The sequence below is a fragment of the Triturus cristatus genome, chromosome 9 (genome assembly GCF_964204655.1).
Source record: "Triturus cristatus chromosome 9, aTriCri1.1, whole genome shotgun sequence".
Lineage (NCBI taxonomy): Eukaryota > Metazoa > Chordata > Amphibia > Caudata > Salamandridae > Triturus > Triturus cristatus.
This window is the reverse complement of record NC_140592.1, coordinates 663,462,228-663,479,944: the sequence shown is the minus strand read 5'-3', so window position 1 is coordinate 663,479,944 and position 17,717 is coordinate 663,462,228. Positions and strand designations below refer to the sequence as shown.

Genomic DNA, 17,717 nt, shown 5'->3' with positions numbered 1-17,717 from the left:
CGCGGCAGTTCTGGTTCACAGAACTCCTGCTTCTCTCCCAGGATCGCCCGATTCGCTTGCCACTGATTCCATCTCTGTTGTCGCGAGATCAGGGGCAGGTGCTCCATCCGGATCCGAAGTCACTTCACTTGACAGCGTGGCTCCTGAACACAGAGAATTCCGTCATCTGAATCTCTCCAGGGAGTGCAGGGATGTTTTATCTCAGGCGCGGGCGCCAAGCACTAATAAGACATATAGGGCAAAATGGAAGAGATTTTGTCTATGGTGCAACAGGAATAAACTCCATCCTTATAAGTCCCGGCCACATCAGGTTTTGCCTTACATCCTGTCTCTGGCTAAATCAGGTCTGGCGCACTCTTCGGTCAAGGTACATCTGGCTGCCATATCCCGTTTTTGACGGAAGACATCGGGGCCATCTCTATGGTCCGCAAGGATTGTTAAGCAGTTCCTTAAGGGGTAATTTCGGATGTTTCCTCCGGTCCGACCACCCCCTCCTATCTGGCAGCTTAACCTAGTACTAGCTCAACTGATGAAAGCGCCCTTTGAGCCAATTCACAGGGCGGACTTGAAGTTCCTGTCGTGGAAACTAGCCCTTCTCTTGGCATTAACTTCGGCTAGGAGGGTTAGTGAACTCCAGGCTCTCTCTATAGTGGAGCCTTTTCTGCAGTTCAAGAGGGATGTGCTGATTTTGAGAACCAACCCAAAATTCATCCCGAAGGTGCCTTCGGAGTTTCATCTGAATGAACCCTTAATTTTGAACTCCTTTTTTCCGCGTCCTTCCACCCAGGCGGAACGAACATTGCATTCTTTGGATGTCCAGAGATGTCTGAAATTCTATCTCGAGCGCACACGCTCTTTCAGAAAGTCTACTCAGCTATTTATTGCCTACAGTGCACCACGGATGGGGTTGCCGCTCGCCAAGAGTGGCATTTCCCGCTGGATCTCCAGTGCAATTCAATACTGTCATCAGGCGGCGGGCAAACCTTTGGATAAAAGGGCCCGGGCTCATTCTACGAGAGCGATGGCGTCTTCAGTGGCTCTCTTTGCTGGAGTGGCGATCAAGGACATTTGCAGGGCAGCAACGTGGAGCAGTGTACACACCTTCACGAAGCACTACTGCCTGGAATCGGTGGGCCGAGATGAAGCTGCTGTTGGTCAAGCAGTCCTCCGGAATCTTTTTCAATGAGAGGTGAGCCTTCCCTACAATCCCGCCATCCTGGTAAGCACATTTGGTTTCAGTAATGATTGTTTTTTCATGTACACTGAGGTGGTTGGGTAACGCCATGTGTCTTCCAAATGTGCTTTTCTGATGTACTGCTTACTATTCTGATAAAAAACATGAGAATCTATGAAAGTTCCAATACTGGGGTAAGAAAACAAGTTACTTACCTGTAACTTTGGTTCCCCAGTATTGGTAACTTTCATAGATTGAGGTGGTTGGGTAACGCCATGTGTCTTCCAAATGTGCTTTTCTGATGTACTGCTTACTATTCTGATAAAAAACATGAGAATCTATGAAAGTTCCAATACTGGGGGTAAGAAAACAAGTTACTTACCTGTAACTTTGGTTCCCCAGTATTGGTAACTTTCATAGATTCTCATGCGCCCACCCACCTCCCCTGGGAAAGCTCTTCCGGTTTACTGAGGTAGTGGCTGTTGGCACAACGGCTACGAAAATCTGAGGCTCTGAGCTCTCTCAGGAAGGTTCCAGAGGGTGAGGCTGTGCTGATTGGTCCTGGCAAAAGTTTGGGCTCTTTGGCACAAAGAGGGTGATATACTACAAAAAGAGATGAGGCCTAGGCCTATTTTTCTCTTTTGTTTCTATGGTTATGAGATATATATATATATATTTGTTTACCGAGGCTCCCATTCCGACGACGGGGAATGATACAAAGCATGAGAATCTATGAAAGTTACCAATACTGGGGAACCAAAGTTACAGGTAAGTAACTTGTTTTCTTATTTGCATAACGAAGCCGGTCCCCGATCCACCACGGTCTCCTAGTGACCGATTGTTGTGTAGGGACGCTAATCCTCCCCTGGCCTCCGTCATTTCGGCTGACGGCTCGGCATTTAAACAAGATGGTTGCCCGGCTGCGCAGAGGGCGCGCCGGTGGCACGCCAAAGGCAAGCCCGTCCGCATCCCAGAGTCGGCCGGGGTTTGGTTTTCTGCCGGTTTGAACCAAGCAGCAAATAAAGTACTTACATACGACAGGGAGACTCGTATTGAGCTGGGCTCCTCCTGCCAGTGCAAGAAGGTTATAAATATTGAGACTAGCGCTTTTGTAACCGGGTGTAAACATTACAGCTGGGGTGACACTAATGACACCCTAAATACCATGCCCGAGCACAATACACAAAGACAGGAGGAGCGGGGTGCTATAGATCAGGAGCAACAATACATCAAGGCTCTACTGTAATACTGTCGATCGCTTAATAAACATGCTTTGCACATTTATGATATACTATCTGAGACTGTACCTGATTTTTTATTTCCGACAAACTTGGCTCTCGGACTCGTCCAACCCAACCATAGCTTCAGCTATCCCCCCTGGCTACTCTATTATAAGGAAAGATCGGGTTGTAAGCAAGGAAGGTAGAATTGCTATTATTGGCAAAACGGACATAGCCATTACTTGCATTCCCCTGGAGGAAATTGAAGGGGCAGAATGTCTGTTTTCAGGCTACCCTGTCCCCCCATCAGTGCCTGGCAGGAGTCCTTTTGTACAGACCCCCAGGGCCGGCAGGGGCTCTCTTGAAGTCCATTGGCGATGTAATTTCGCCTGTGGCCTCCAGATTGAAACACTTCCTCATCTTAGGGGATTTTAACATACACATGGATCAGCAGAACACCTCAGAGACGATTTCCTTGATAGAATCCCTGGGTGGCTCACTATCATTCCATGTATATCTGCCCCCACGCATGAGAAATGTCATACCCTTGATCAGGTATTTGGAAATTGCTCAATTCAGACAGAGCCTCCTCTACCCCTTCTCTGGTCAGATCATTATTTGGTCAGTTTCAGGCTACCTAAATTTTTAAATCACTTATCGACACAGGTTAAGCAGCCATCTTCCACCTCCAGACCTCTTCATAAGATTACTCTGGATGCTCAAATACAAATTAGACCTACATCCCCCCCCCCATACTCACTGGTGACATAGAGCTGGATGCAGAGGCTCTTGTAAAGTGGATTGCACAGGGTACTTTGACCCTTGCCCCTCCTACCTCATGCCCTATAGGAATAATAAGACGTTCAGCCCCTTGGTTCAATGACACCTTACGTCAGAGTAGAAAGGACTGTAAACGCCAGGAAAGAGTTTGGAGGAAGGATTGTAAGGCTGAAAATAAAAGGAACCACAAAGAGGCCCTAAGAGACTACCACAAAAAGATACAGGTAGCTAAGAATAACTTCTTTGCTTTTAAAAGCGAATCGGCAGGAAATAAAAGTAGAGAAATTTTTGACATTGTCAAAAGTTTCTCCTCACCTAGGGCTGTGACCAGGTTATCCCATCCCTCCAACGAGTGGATTGGTAATTTAACTTCTTCTACACGAAGATCATTGCAATACAATCCTCGTTTGACAGCCCAAGTGTGAATGATGGGTCGGCCACTCTTCGGACTGCCACCCAGTGCCAGGAAGAGAGGGCTCGCCTTTCCATCTTCCCGCCTATGCCTTTAGTCATCACTGGCAATAATGAAGAGTTTGAAATCTGGCTCGCCTGTAGACCCTTGCCCAGCCAAATTCTTAGCATCCATGGCAGAGATTTTGAATCCCATTGTCAACTGTGTGGTGAACACGTCCCTCCTTAACGGCCAGGTACCAATATGCTGGAAGAGCGCAAAAATAATTTGTTTATTAAAAAAACCTACGGCTGACCCCATGGTCTTCACTAACTACAGACCCATTTCTCTTTTGCCTTACTTTGCAAAAACAGTTGAGAAATACGTTCATACAGTGATCAGCAATTTTGCAGAGGCCACTAATCTGTTTCACTCTAGTCAATCTGGCTTCAGGCAGAATTTCAGTACAGAGACGGCACTGCTGGAGGTATCTGAATCTATCAAAGAGACCTTGGATGCTGGTGGCAAAGCGGTCCTGGTTCTCTTAGACCTCTCTGCGGCTTTTGACACCGTGCGCCGCGGTGTCAAAAGTAGTTTGCCTCCCTTTTAAAGGATGGAAATCAGGAGGTCTGGTCACCCCCTTTTTCGGCCAGCATGCCATCTTTGACTGTGGGTGTGCCGCAGGACTCTATTTTGAGCCCCGTACTTTTCAATCTGTACTTGGCCCCCTGGCTACTTTGGCTGAAGAGAACGGGGTCACAATAATATCGTACGCCGATGACACTCAACTGCTGTTCACCTGTAGGAAGTGAGAAGAGTTCAATGGGAAGAAGATCAACAAGTGCCTGAAGGAAATTTTTGCATGGTTTAACCATAACCATCTGAAATGTAACACAGACAAGTCCGAGATCGTTTTCTTTCACTGCCCCCCACTGGAAACAATGGTGGCCACAAGACATGTCTCCTCCCAGGCTGCTGTTAGGACTGTGAAGAACCTGGGAGTAAAAATGGATGACGCCCTTTCTATGGTAGCCCAGGTGCAGTCCGCAACCGGGACCTGTTTTGGTCTCCTGAAGATGCTTCGGAGGTTTTTATTTCTACAACAGACCTCGCACAGAAAAACAGTCATTCAGGCCCTTATCTCTAGATTGGACTATGCCAACGTCCTCTATCTAGGCCTCCCGGAGTTCTTGCTCAACAGATTGCAGGTGGTGCAGAACGCGGCAGCCAGGGCTGTTCTGAGTCTCGGGCTTAGAGAGCGGATCTCCCACCATCTTAAGAATCTGCATTGGTTACCTGTTCGCAGTAGAATTTGCTTCAAAGCTCTGGTCTTGGCCTTCAAGGCCCTGCATGGTGTGGGAGCAAAGTACATATGCAGAAGAGTTTTTTTATGTACCCTGCAGATCTCTTAGATCTGCTCATTTACATCTTATGGCCACCCCTAAGTACCTCAGAGCTCGCAAAGGAGTTCGCTCTTTTCAAGTGCAAGTGGCTGGACTCTGGAATAAGCTACCTCTTCCACTTAGGCAAGTTACCAACCTGCTTGCCTCCAGGAAACAACTGAAAACCTGGCTGTTTCAAAAAACAATTTAATAAATTTTTTTCTCTGGGTTTCCTTTCTCTTTCCCTTCCTCCGGTTTCTGTTTGCTTTTCTGTCTTAGCGCCGGGACACTCTTCTGAGTAGCCGTGCGCTCTATAAATCTACTTTAACATAACAATGAAAAGCATAAAAATAAAGGCACAAAAACTAATTGAATTAAGTGTAGTTGGGGAACTCCATTGAGTAGAAAGGTTCGATAAATTTACTACTGGAACATTAAGGAAATATAAAAAGGCCTCATGAGAACAACTTCTAGCCACAAGCAAATAGGTTATTATTTATCCCTCAATAATTCACCTGGGAGGAAGATTAATAACGGTGCAAGTATAATTTTTGCCGTGGTTTACTTCCTCCAGTAAAGAATTAACACAACATTTGTTTAGGCATAGCAAACAATTGCTAGATGGCTGTACGTTGAGCCACTTAACCATGAAGGTTAATTCCAGCCCATTTCTGGCAATTTTCTGTCCCATACCAATAGTATAATCTTAATTTTAACCTCTTCTGTGCCCATGACGAGATAGTCTCGTCATGGAGCACGGTCGCGCTGTTCCCATGACGAGACTATCTCGTCATGAAACCCGCCCACTAAGGAAACGCCCGGCACAGGAGGGGGAAAGGGCGTGGCACCGAAGGGGTTAATAAAAATATTTCCACTGTTAATGAACTGGCTATAGGTTGACTACTCTGCCCCAGTTATTGCACACTTAAGAGTAGTGTATGTGGTAAGAATCTCTTGTGAGTCTCCAGAGACTATGCATCTGAGCACTGATTACTATGATGTCAAAGGTCATATATTTTGAGTTGCTCCAGTCCACATTAGAGGAGCGTAGAAATTGATTGAGCACAGTTTTCCGTCATCCTTAACTTACCCCAGTTAAAGCAACCCTGTGTACAGGTTGTAACCTTTTTGCAGTGGGCTAGTTCTGAATTTACCATAGATCAGCCAACCTTACAAGATGGCTGCAGCTGCCCCGGAGAGACATAGATAGTTGACCACTCAAAGCATAGCAAACTAACTATGATATGAAGGTTGGTAGTAGATGATTTTGTTAAATCACATACAAACTCGTCTAAACTAATGGAGTTACAATAGTGTTTTTAATGCCCCATACTAACTTTAGGACATCCTGGTGATTGCAACAGAGGAGCTTGTCTAGATTAGAGAGGATCCTGGCTGCATACCGATAGAAGAACCTACTATGACGTATGTAGTTCCATGTGAATTCCCACTTAGTTGTTTGTGATCATGAAAGAAGCACAGGTTTTCTTTGTTAGTGACCTTTAACTTGGTGGGCCTAGAATGCGAGAACGGTAGATTTGTGCTCTTTTGTCTTGGCCTGTGAGTGAGGAAGCCTTTTCAAGTACTAACGGTTTCTTTAGAGTAATCATGTGAAATGTTAATCTTTGCATCTTCCCATATAATTTGTTTATTCTGAGAAACATAGTCCACGGTGCATTCGATCTGCTGATAGCCAAGGAGGTTTGCAAACAGTAGCTCTAGGAGCTCTGGCGTTCTGCAGTTTGTGGGTGGTCATTGTACATGCTCTTTCCACTTCAAAGTCTTGTAAAGTTTATGGTCTATACCTTAGGGAAAACATTCTACACAAGGCCCCAAGCTGTCCTAGGCACCTTATGGAAGATCAAAGATCCCTAAATTCCTCTTTCGATTATAGTATTCTATTTAATCTGTCTGTGCAGAGGGTGCATGTGTGGCTTTTGCTATGGAGATGTCTTTTATTGTTTTCATATCCAAATCTTGTAGTACCTTTTTTGCTTTCCACCTCTGTGATTCTTCCAGTGATCTGTTTGATATTATTGCTGATCGCTACCATTTCCCTCTGCATTATGTCTAAAAGACGTAATTTACAACGCCAGTAGTTCTAAATCTCACAAACGTGAGACCAATTTGCATTGCAAATGCTTGTTTTGTGTGGGAATGGCAATACTGGCTATGATTAGCTTTTGAAATCACATGGAAAAATATTTTCTCACCTAGTGGTTAATAAGTTTTGGATGCCTGTAAGCAAATACTTAAAAGTGGTCTAGGCTTAACTCACACTATGGCCATATTATATTACTACTAACTTCAGTTACCCTTTACAAGCGAGCCTTGATTTTCTCCTCGGGCTTTTCTGTGGACATCTAGCCTGCTGTATTGGGCATGCCTTTTGACTTCAAGAGGCTTTTCAGGGAGAAAACTGCAGTGTGCTTGCTGGAAAATGCATCCCCAACCAAGCAGTTCCACCAACAATATTGTTGCTTTTCTGGAGACAAGCACTCCTGGCAGGGTCTGTCTCCCCAATTGGTTCAGACCCTGCTAAGTACCCATGGCTCCTTTAATGGGATGGTTGGACCGAAGGGTAAAGAGCAGCAGCTCCAGTCTTGCCCATCTTTCTCTTGCACTGTTTCTTTTAAACAGCTCTTCATTCGGCTATTTTCTCTGTGGTGATCCACTGACTTTTAACCTGCATGTGAAGGGAAATGCCTTTCATTGCCTGTCTCTGGAGAATCAGAAATGATATCTTTAAGTCAGTGTTATTGACATCTTGCCAGGCTTGAATATCTACACATAGGTCTCTGCCATAGTTCTTACTAGGAAATGCCCCATGTCCTACACTCTGCCCTTCCCCCGGTTGTTCCCTGGGGAACATCTTTTAGGTCTGCTGGCCACGGATGTATGTGTTTTCTCGATTCCCATCATCCCAGATCAAATGAGGAGTGACAGGATTTGTTACGCCTGTCTTTTGGAACTCCACGGTCCACACTGTTAGTCTTTCCCACCTATAACAGATGTGTTTTTTGCAGCAGGATGCTTCCTCTACGTGCTTGGTGGTTGAACTGTGTGAATTCGAGGCCATAAGACGTGGATGTATTTTTAGCTGCTTGCAAGTCAGTTACAAATTTAGTCTATGTGGGACTGCTGGATTAAGTTTGTTCTTTTGTTGCGAGTTGTCGTACTTAAACTCCTTCCATGCTTGCCTTTCTGGCGTTTTGTGCTTCAAGTTGCTCTGCAAGATTTAGCTGTCTCTACTCTGAAAGGATGTTTAGCTGGCCTATCTGCATTTGTTTTCTCTTAGTTGCTTGGGTCTCAAGGTGTCCCCATTTGAACTAATGCACCTTTGTGGTGTTCACTTGCTGATGCTGAAAACCTTTTTGCTAGTAGTAATTATCTCAGCCTGCAGGTTGTGCAAGTTACAGTCTCTTTTAGTTTATATAAGGGGCACCCTAAAGCTTGCTGCAAAAAGTGCCTCTCAAGTCTTACTTGAATCAGGCAACAACACAGGGTCATCTATGTTTACTTGACCTGTTGCTGTTTTGCCATTCACGAGGACTAAGTATGCACAAAGTATGAGTATATAAAATGGTAAAAACGTGTAAGTGCATATTTAGATTTTGACTGGTAACATGGACTTAATTGACCAACACAGTAAATGTATAGTACAACTTCTAATAAATGGTCTTATTGGACAAACAATCCAGTAGACTGTTAACACCCTAATCACAGCCCTTATGTATACCAGCATGGCATCGTGATAGATGTACTCTGCAGACTTTTACCACCTCATCCTACCATGAAAAACTTTTAACCATGTCAACCAACTCTGAAACAACTTCACTGCCTAACCTCTTTATTACCTTTGATCACATCAAATTAAAATCATTATTGGTGATCTTCAGTCATCTAGCATTTCAGTGACTGTTAGTGTTTTCCACGGAATCTGTGCTACATTCTTTTTTTCATTAGCAACGGAATAAAAAGACCAACCCCTGCCAATGCTCGCATTGTGGAAAGGTCTACTTTCCTCACATATATATCTTTTGTGCTAAGATATCCCACCTGGCTCATACTCATAAATGGTTCAGCTCCAAAAGAGGATTCTCAATATAAAGTAAGATCAGGAGTGTATACTGGTCTACCTCATGATAAAGGAATTATGTACATAGTCTAGTTGTTTCTGTAGTACGTTATTTTTTTGTAAGTTTTCTCTTAATCCTATAAGGGCAGTAACATGAAAGACACCTCCTAGGAAAACTATAGATGGTTCCTATGATCTTCCTGCTATTCTTTTGACTTATATGCCTGCATGGAGGTGTCACTGTTTACTGTCAGCATAAGCTTTTGTTTAGCAGGGCCTTTCATAATAGGTTGGCTTTCCTGTGACTTACACATATTTGCAAGGTTTTGAGATTTCAATAAATATTTCACTATAGTTCACCCTTTTACTGTGGGGTTGGCACAGGGTTATGAAGCACCTTATGTCTTGATTGCATTTTAAAATCTGAGTCTGGTTTGTTTATTAATAACATTCCTTATCAGGTAATAACCCTGGTCTATGAGATTTTGTGGACATTTCAGATAGACATTTTTGCATGGTTTTATATAAACCTTTTATTCTAACTGAACATGGTATTTTAACACAACTCATTATGTCATTGTTTTCTTTCTCTTCTAGGAATTTCAAGATCTAACTCGACGGGTAGACTGTCTGGATTTGAAAGGTGAGACCTTTATAGACTTTGGTAATGGTTCAGTAGTTGAAAATACACACTGTATTAAGGATTTTATCTTTTTTTTTCCTAATATTTTTACAGTCCTGACCAGGCAAAAACTGACCACTTCAGAAGCAACAGCCTGTTAATACTTTAGTAATTTTCAGAAACCATTCAGATTATTAGTTGTAGACCAGGGTAAAAATATGATCCATTATTTCACTTTCCCTACAGAAACATTGTACATTGAAATTCCTTTCTGCATCATTGATGACTTACTACTCTCGAATCACTCCCATTGGTGATGTAGCATAGGGTCTGGGATCAGCTTTCGATTAACAATTGGTGAGGCATACTAAATTGAAATCACAGAAAACAGTCACATTAGTTAACAGAACCTGTGAAGAATTGTACCTTTATTAATGATGCTTTGATATTGTAGCAATGTTGCGCACAGCTGTAGAGATTTTCCTATGTTCATTGAATGTGAGAGAAAGATAGTGAACAGTAGTGGACCTATCGATGGACAAAGTAGTTAAATAAATTTGGCTGGAACTTCGTCTTTCTGGTTACTGTCTTTACACCACATTGGCCACAAATGACCAGGGATTTGCAGTACATTTGTAAAAGGGAAACACTTATGCTTATACGGTGGGTAGGCTGGGACCAACTCCTGAGGACCCGTGTCCGGTGAAGATATGCTATCTTCCTGCACTGATCTTCAAGTTTGGTCGTCATCTACAGCCACGGCATCCTCAAGGACATCTACGGTGCTGCCTTCACTATTGCCGCCGACGGCGCCTTCCTTGCTTCAAAGACACGAATCTTCCTTAGAGGTCCTCTCTCCAGTTCACACATTACCCAGTAGAGTGCCTCTTGAGTTGCCCGAGCAGTTACTGGATTACGGAGCAAATGAGGATGAATCTGAGGAAGATGACAGATTTCGTACTGCCAGGAGCCCTTCAGAGCTCTTCATTAAATACCAAGACGTAGATCAAGAAGAGTAGTATTATCCAGACACTTCTCCTCCAGCTCCAGAGTTAAACCCTACGGCACAATTGCCTGTATCACTTCTAAACAATCTACAATACATGCTCGATTACTATTACCGCCGATTTCCTCCATTTGAATCGGCTTCTTCTGTACCACCTACACCTGTTCCCCAATCTTCAACAGTGTTGAGGTCGTCCAGACCAGTTTCTTCGGTACCTTCGATGTCTCATCATCAGGAAGCCCACACCACGGATCATGACAGAGAAGAAGGAGAATTGGATGACCGATCACTCCTTACAGAATGGGGTGACTATCCAATACAAACGCCGTCTTCTTCGACACCTGCTCCTGTTGACTCGCCTCCAGTTGACATCGGAGGCTTTCATGTTCTAATGGAAAGAGCAGCACAACGATTCCTTCTTCCCATGGAAACAAAGAAGGATGATTGTTTCCTTTACGATTTTGAAGACCAGCCGAGGAAACAAGTGCAAAGTATTCCTATTATTGACTGTATTTGGCAGGAAGGACTGAAAGGCATGCAAACTCCTGCCTCCATTCCGGCAGTCCTGCCTCGCCTTGAAAAGAATAAGGCACCGGATAACTCACCAGCAGATTTCGTTATTGCCCAAGCAGCGCAACGCCGAGCACGGAATCCCTCCTCTCCATTGTCTGCTCCCCCGGAATGGGATGGGAGACCTCTGGACGCAATTGGAAAAAAGGCTTTGACCATGGCGGCCACTACTGTTCGTGCAGCTAACTCACTGGCCATCTTGGGTCGCTATGATAGACAGATGTGGTCCGACATCTCTTTACATCCAGTTGTTACCTGAGCCCTCCAAGGCAGAAGCGCTAAAAATCCTTCAAGAGGGAGAATGAATCTCGGCTGAGTTTATCGATTCTGCTGTGGATGTTGTGTCTATGGGTTTTCGGCAACTGGCGGGTGCGGCTGGTTGAAAATCCACATCATTTCGTCAGGAAGTTCAGATGAAAATAATCAACATGCCTTTTGACGGTGAGTCTCTTTTTGGTCAGCATGTTGATGAAGCCCTACAAGCCATTAAAATGGATACAGAGACAGGGACATCTCTCGGTACTCTTCAGTTTCGAAAACTGCCTTTTCGTGGTGCTAGAGGTTGTGGATCTTTCTCCAGTCGAGGAGGCTATAATCAGTCTAGGCAATACCAGTCCTATCAGGGTAACCAACGTTACTCCTCACAACAACAATCTTCCAGGCAGCAATCAACTTCGTCATATGCACAAAACAGGCATATGTCATCTTATCACGGACGGAATACGTCTAAGAAGCAGTGACAACTGCCACCTGCTCTACCACTCAATCCTACAAAAGTTGGAGGAAGGATCTCCCGCTTTTACTCAACCTGGTCTGCTATAACAGACAAATGGGTCTTGTACATTGTGGCCAGGGGCCACGTTCTTGAGTTTATCAAACTTCCTCCACATTCTCCTCCCAAGGGCCCGCGTTGAGCTCATCTCCCAGAGCATTTCTCTCAAATCAATTTGATGTTAAAAAAGGGAGCGATCTAAGTGGTTCCGAAATTACAAAGAGGCACCGGTTTCTATTCCAGATTTTTTCTAATAAAAAAGAAATCGGGAGAATGGCGCCCCATCTTGGATCTTTGTTCCCTCAACAAATATCTCAAAAAACAATCCTTCCGGATGTTGACTTTATAAGAAGTCCTTCAACTCCTCTCTGCGGGGGATTACATGACCACCCTCGACCTCCAAGATACTTACTTTCATGTACCGATTTTACCCAGACAAAGAAAGTTCTTGCGATTCAGAGTGGCTGGCAGGGACTTCCAGTTCAAAGTCCTTCCCTTCGGACTACGTTCCGCGCCCCGTGTCTTCACCAAAGTTTTGGCACCGGTGGCGGCACACCTTCGGTTGGAAGGAATCCAAATTTTTCCTTATTTAGACGACTGCCTTATCAAGGCAAATTCCTTCGCAGTCGCAAACTTCCATACTCAGAAATGTCTGTCACTCTTCCAGTCTCTGGGTCTCTCCATCAATCTGGAGAAGTCTCAACTCATCCCATCACAAACAAGAACATTCTTAGGAGCCACTATAGACACTCTACGGACACAAGCCTTTGTCTCAACCGAAAAGACAACAAAAGCTGTGCAAGCTTGCTCCACTAATACGATCAAAAGAGTGCGTTTCTGTCCGACAGTTCAAGTCAATTCTAGGAATACTCTCATCCTGCATTCCCTTGGTCCCCAACTGTCGTCTCAAAATGAGACCCCTGCAAGAGGAGCTCAACAACCAATGGCTACAGGTCTCTGGGTCCTTCGACGATCTCATCCACATCACTCCCCAGATGCGGAAGGCATTGCTCTGGTGGACTCGCAAAAGGAACGTGGCAGCAGGCCTCTCATTCCTAGTGGAAGCTCCAAGTTTCGTCATCACCACGGACGCCTCCCTCAAAGGGTGGGGAGCGCACCTTCAAGGACTAACAGTCAATGGCAAATGGGATGCTCACCAAAGGACTTGGCATATCAACCTTTTAGAGTTGCTAGCGATCTTCCTGGCCCTAAAATCTTTTCACACCATAATTCTAGGAGCATCAGTGTTGATCCGGACGGACAACACAACAAGTATGCACTACCTAAACAAACAGGGAGGGACAAGTTCCATTCTGCTGTCCCAGCAAGCCCAGCAAATTTGGGATTGGGCAACCCGGCACCAAATAACTGTCAGAGGTCCATGGTCCGGGAGTATCCAACATCCTGGTGGACTCCCTCAGCCAGTCGATAGTGTCAAATCACGAGTGGGAGCTCCATCAACCAACGTTGGATCGTATATTTCAGAAGTGGGGTCGACCCGATCTGGACTTGTTCGCGGCCAGTTTGAACCGCAAATGCCCATTCTACGCAAGTTGGCTTCCCCAACAAGACTCGTGCGGGAATGCATTTTTGATTAATTGGTCGCAGATCTATGCCTACGCTTTTCCACCGAACCTTGTCGCCTACTCCTAATAGCTCCCAGGTGGCCTCGCCAGTTCTGGTTTACCGAACGCCTTCTATCCGATTGCGATCCCATTCAGTTGCAACTAATACCGAATCTCCTATCCATCCATAATGGGCACATCTGCCATCCGGATCCTGCATCTCTGCGCTTAGCAGCCTGGCGCCTGAACACCTTGAGTTTGCCCATTTGGACATTCCTTCGGAGTATAGGGAGGTCTTGGCTAATGCTAGAGCGCCCTCTACAATAAAAACCTACATGCTCAAATGGAAGCGTTTTTGCCTCTGGTGTCGGGCCGCCAACATTCACCCAGTACATGGAAAACTGCAACAACTATTGCCTTTCTTTTTACATTTGACAAAGTCAGGCCTTTCCCATTCTACTCTTAAAGTATTCTTATCGGCTATCTCAAGATTCTGACAAGATGGTACACAGTCTTTTTACTCCCCTCGGATCCTTCAACAATTCTTCAAAGGATTGTTTCGTATGTTTCCTCCCATCCGCCGTCCACCTCCACCCTCTCATTTTAACATTGTTCTGTCACAACTCATGCGACACCCATTTGAACCTATTCATAGAGCTGATTTGAAGTTTGTGTCGTGGAAGATATCTCTGCTGTTGGCTCTCACATCAGCCAGGCGGGTCAGTGACGTTCAAGCCTTCACTATTAAACCGCCTCTCCTTCAGTTCACCAGGGATTCGGTAGTGCTCCGCACTAACCCCATTTTTGTACCTAAAGTACCATCTGATTTTCACCTCAATGAACGAGTTATTTTAAAGACTTTCTTTCCTGATCCTCAATCACCTGTGGAAATGGCTTTACATACCCTTGATGTCAAAAGATTTACTTGCAAAGGACATCCTCAATACGGAAATCTGATCAGTTTTTCATTGCATATGGAAAAATGCGCAAAGGGCACCCAATAACCAAACAGACCATAGCTCGTTGGATCTCTGCTGCAATCTTTCTGTCATCAGCAAGCGGGTAGACTGCTACAGGCAACTCCGAGAGCACATTCTACTAGAGCAATCTCTTCTTCTACTGCTCTCTTTGCTGGTGTGCCTCTTCATCAAATCTGCAGAGCTGCAACATGGTCCAGCAGGCACACCTTTACCAAGCACTACTGTCTCGAAGCTGCCAGTAATGCAGACACGTCTGTGGGACAAGCGGTTCTCCGTAATCTTTTTAAATAAGGTGAGCCTCTGTTCTTCCCTCCTCCTCTTTGATGCATTCTTATATACATATTGTTGGACCTATGTCCTAGGGGTAGCTTGGCTCAAGTTAACAGGCATTCATCTCAACATAGCGTCTCGTGCTTGCATCCTACTCAGTCCGCAATCTAGCGCAACACCACTCAAAAAGGACACTACACTGATTAATGTTAAAGATTACCAGTAGTCTTTATCCTTTCTTTTTAACTGTGGTAAAACAACTCATATCTCTGAATGAAACATTTCAATACATTTAGTTTGATATTCGTTACCCCAATGTAGCATTCTTCTTCACCCCTCCATTGTTGCCCAACCCCAACTCTATGCCTCTGGAGCGTCAATTTAATTCCACCTAGACACGCTTCTCAAAACATTTACATTCCCCGGTACATCAGATGGTTCACAGTCTAAAACGTTCTTCTGAACCGGGCTCCCTTAACTATCCTTCATGGACCTTAAGGCTGTCCTCTACTCTATGACTACTACAGTTAGCAATAAGTGAGAGGTTCACTCTGTTCCCGGTCTTTAGCGGGTGATCTCTAGGCACTATAAGCAACTTATTTCATCACTCGCTAATAAGGCATTACATTATCGGCATTTCCATCACCCTGGCAACTGGAGGTTTACAGTTATTCCCAACATTTCATTTCCACAATACCTAGGCGTTACTCGCATAGATGTCTCTGTCTATTCGGGAACTTTGCATTTGAGAGATTACAGGGGTCAATCAGGACAATGACTGAACTCAGCTACGTGTTACTCTGGACTCTCTTTTTCTCCCCCCTTCCCTCCTCAATCATTGCCCAGCTTACTGTTCAGTCCCGGTGTCCTCTGTTCCCGGAGTCCAGCCGGAATTGGAGTTGATTTCTCTTTACTTTGTGAGAGTCGGGCCTCACGCCGATGAAGTGATCGCTTCCCCACGGAGGTGAGAATCTGGTAATTCCCACTAATCCCCACCCCCGAGGAGTAACCTATTGGGAGTTCCCCTCCGGGAAGATGATCCACACTCAAGCGCTCTCCAAGATACCGGCTTCCCTCCTCTACGGCCTCTTGTCAGCCGGCCACTGTGTCGATTCAAACCGGGGACCTGGAAGTTGCATGCTCACCGCCTTCCGAAGCAGTGTGGGGGTGCGGTTTTCCTCAACTCCACGGAAAGGGAAGGGCGGCGCTTCAGCCCCTTTCCATGTGATCGGAGGACGGCGGCCTCCGGGCCGGTCACGCCCCCTTCCTTCCTGGCGTAACTCTCCTCAGACGATCGGCGGTGTCTCTGGCTCCCAGCCCCTCACCCCTTCAGCACTCGGGACATCAGCGAGCCCTCTCAGTGGATAACTGGCCACCCGCCGATCACTGGGTGGTGGCGGGGTCCATTCCAGGTAGGAACTCGGCAAAGTAGTATAACGGGAAGCAGTGGGCAGGGGGGGCTGGGGGGGGGGGCTGTACTAGACTCCGCCGGGAACTCTCCGGTGCAGTTGTCTAGAATGTCACGGCCCTTCTAGCTACAGGTGCGAACCTCTCCTCCTTGATTAGGGATGAAGGGTCATTGCCATGGCCAGTTTTTTGATGGTGTATCTGGGCTAGATTGTAAATTTTCGTTGTTTGGGTTGAAATCCAAGTGATACGAATAAATCCGATTAGTGTTTGTATTTTTTATTATTGGTCACTGTAAACGAAAGGATGGCACAGCCAACACGTGTTTCGCCCCCTAATTGGCCATCAGGCCTGGGGCTTCCTCAGGGCTGTACATATACAATGTAAATCCAAGTATAATAGAGACAAGGTGCGGCGGGTCATGTGTAAATCATGTATGTAATAGTTGGTGATAGGAATTAGAGACGCATAACGTTAGATGGGAGGGAAAGTAGATATGGGAAGAGAGAGTGAAGGTAAGGTGAGAAGGGGATCAGGGTATGTGTGCGACAGGTTAGTACAGGTAAGTAAAGCAATGTGTGTGGCGTGTTTAAGGAGCGGAAATGTGTGGGTGAGGGAGACAGAAATAAAGTCAAAAAATGGTAAATACAGAGTATAGTCGTTTTAGTGAAGAAAGATAAAAGATGTGTTTAGAATGTTGAGAGTAGAACATGAGAAGTAGGTATATTTTGTGGAGAGGGTTTAACATTTTACAGTTCAATAGTACATTTTACAAGTTTATAAGCAGTTCCCAGTGTATGATTGCGATAAATAACGCATAGTATCAATTACATTGTTTAGATTCGACGATAACCGATCATATGTGGAAAATTATACAAGGCATTGTAGGTCAGAAAGGAGCAGAGTGATCAATTTAAGTCAACAGTAATCATTGTATGTCATTAAGCGTATCAATTGTTTGAAATGACGCGATCGTAAGACGTGTAAAGTATTTTTTAGAAAGATATACATTCGGCAATACGGGTATAGTGTTGAAAACAAGGCACGGTGTCATTGTAAACAGAAATAAGATAAAAATATATTTACAGTGAGAATTGTAAGGGTCACATCAAGGTTGCCGGTTCAGGCATGAGATAAGGGAAGAAAGGTTTGGCATTAGTCAAGTTCTTAGAGAGAGTGTTGAAGACGGTGTTTGGCGCCAAAAAAGTGAATCAGTGACTTTGTGTCGTTGAAGGTACCGGCGCGTCATGGGTCACAGGGACAAATCTTATAATTATTTTTGAAAAAGATCTGTCAACGGAAGGAGTGGTATGTGGTTCCAATAAAGTGACTTCGTGCGGTGTCAGGTACCGGCGCGTCATGCATCACAAGTTCTAGTCATATATTATTGAGGAAGATTGATACAGTGACATATGAATTACATAACAGTGAAAAATCGTCAATTTTACGATCTCTATCAAGGAGGTAATCACAAGAAAATAATAGTGGAACTATCGCCGA

At 44.9% G+C, this 17,717-nt stretch overlaps 1 protein-coding gene across 1 annotated transcript in view; it reads left to right on the top strand.

Annotated features, from left to right (window-relative positions):
- PPP1R37 (protein phosphatase 1 regulatory subunit 37) overlaps positions 1-17,717 on the top strand; it is a 551,713-nt gene that overhangs the window by 121,547 nt on the left and 412,449 nt on the right. Inside the window, exon 3 of the mRNA XM_085625734.1 lies at positions 9,623-9,668. Coding sequence (XP_085481860.1) covers positions 9,623-9,668 — 46 coding nt within the window. The remainder of the gene's footprint in view (positions 1-9,622; positions 9,669-17,717) is intronic.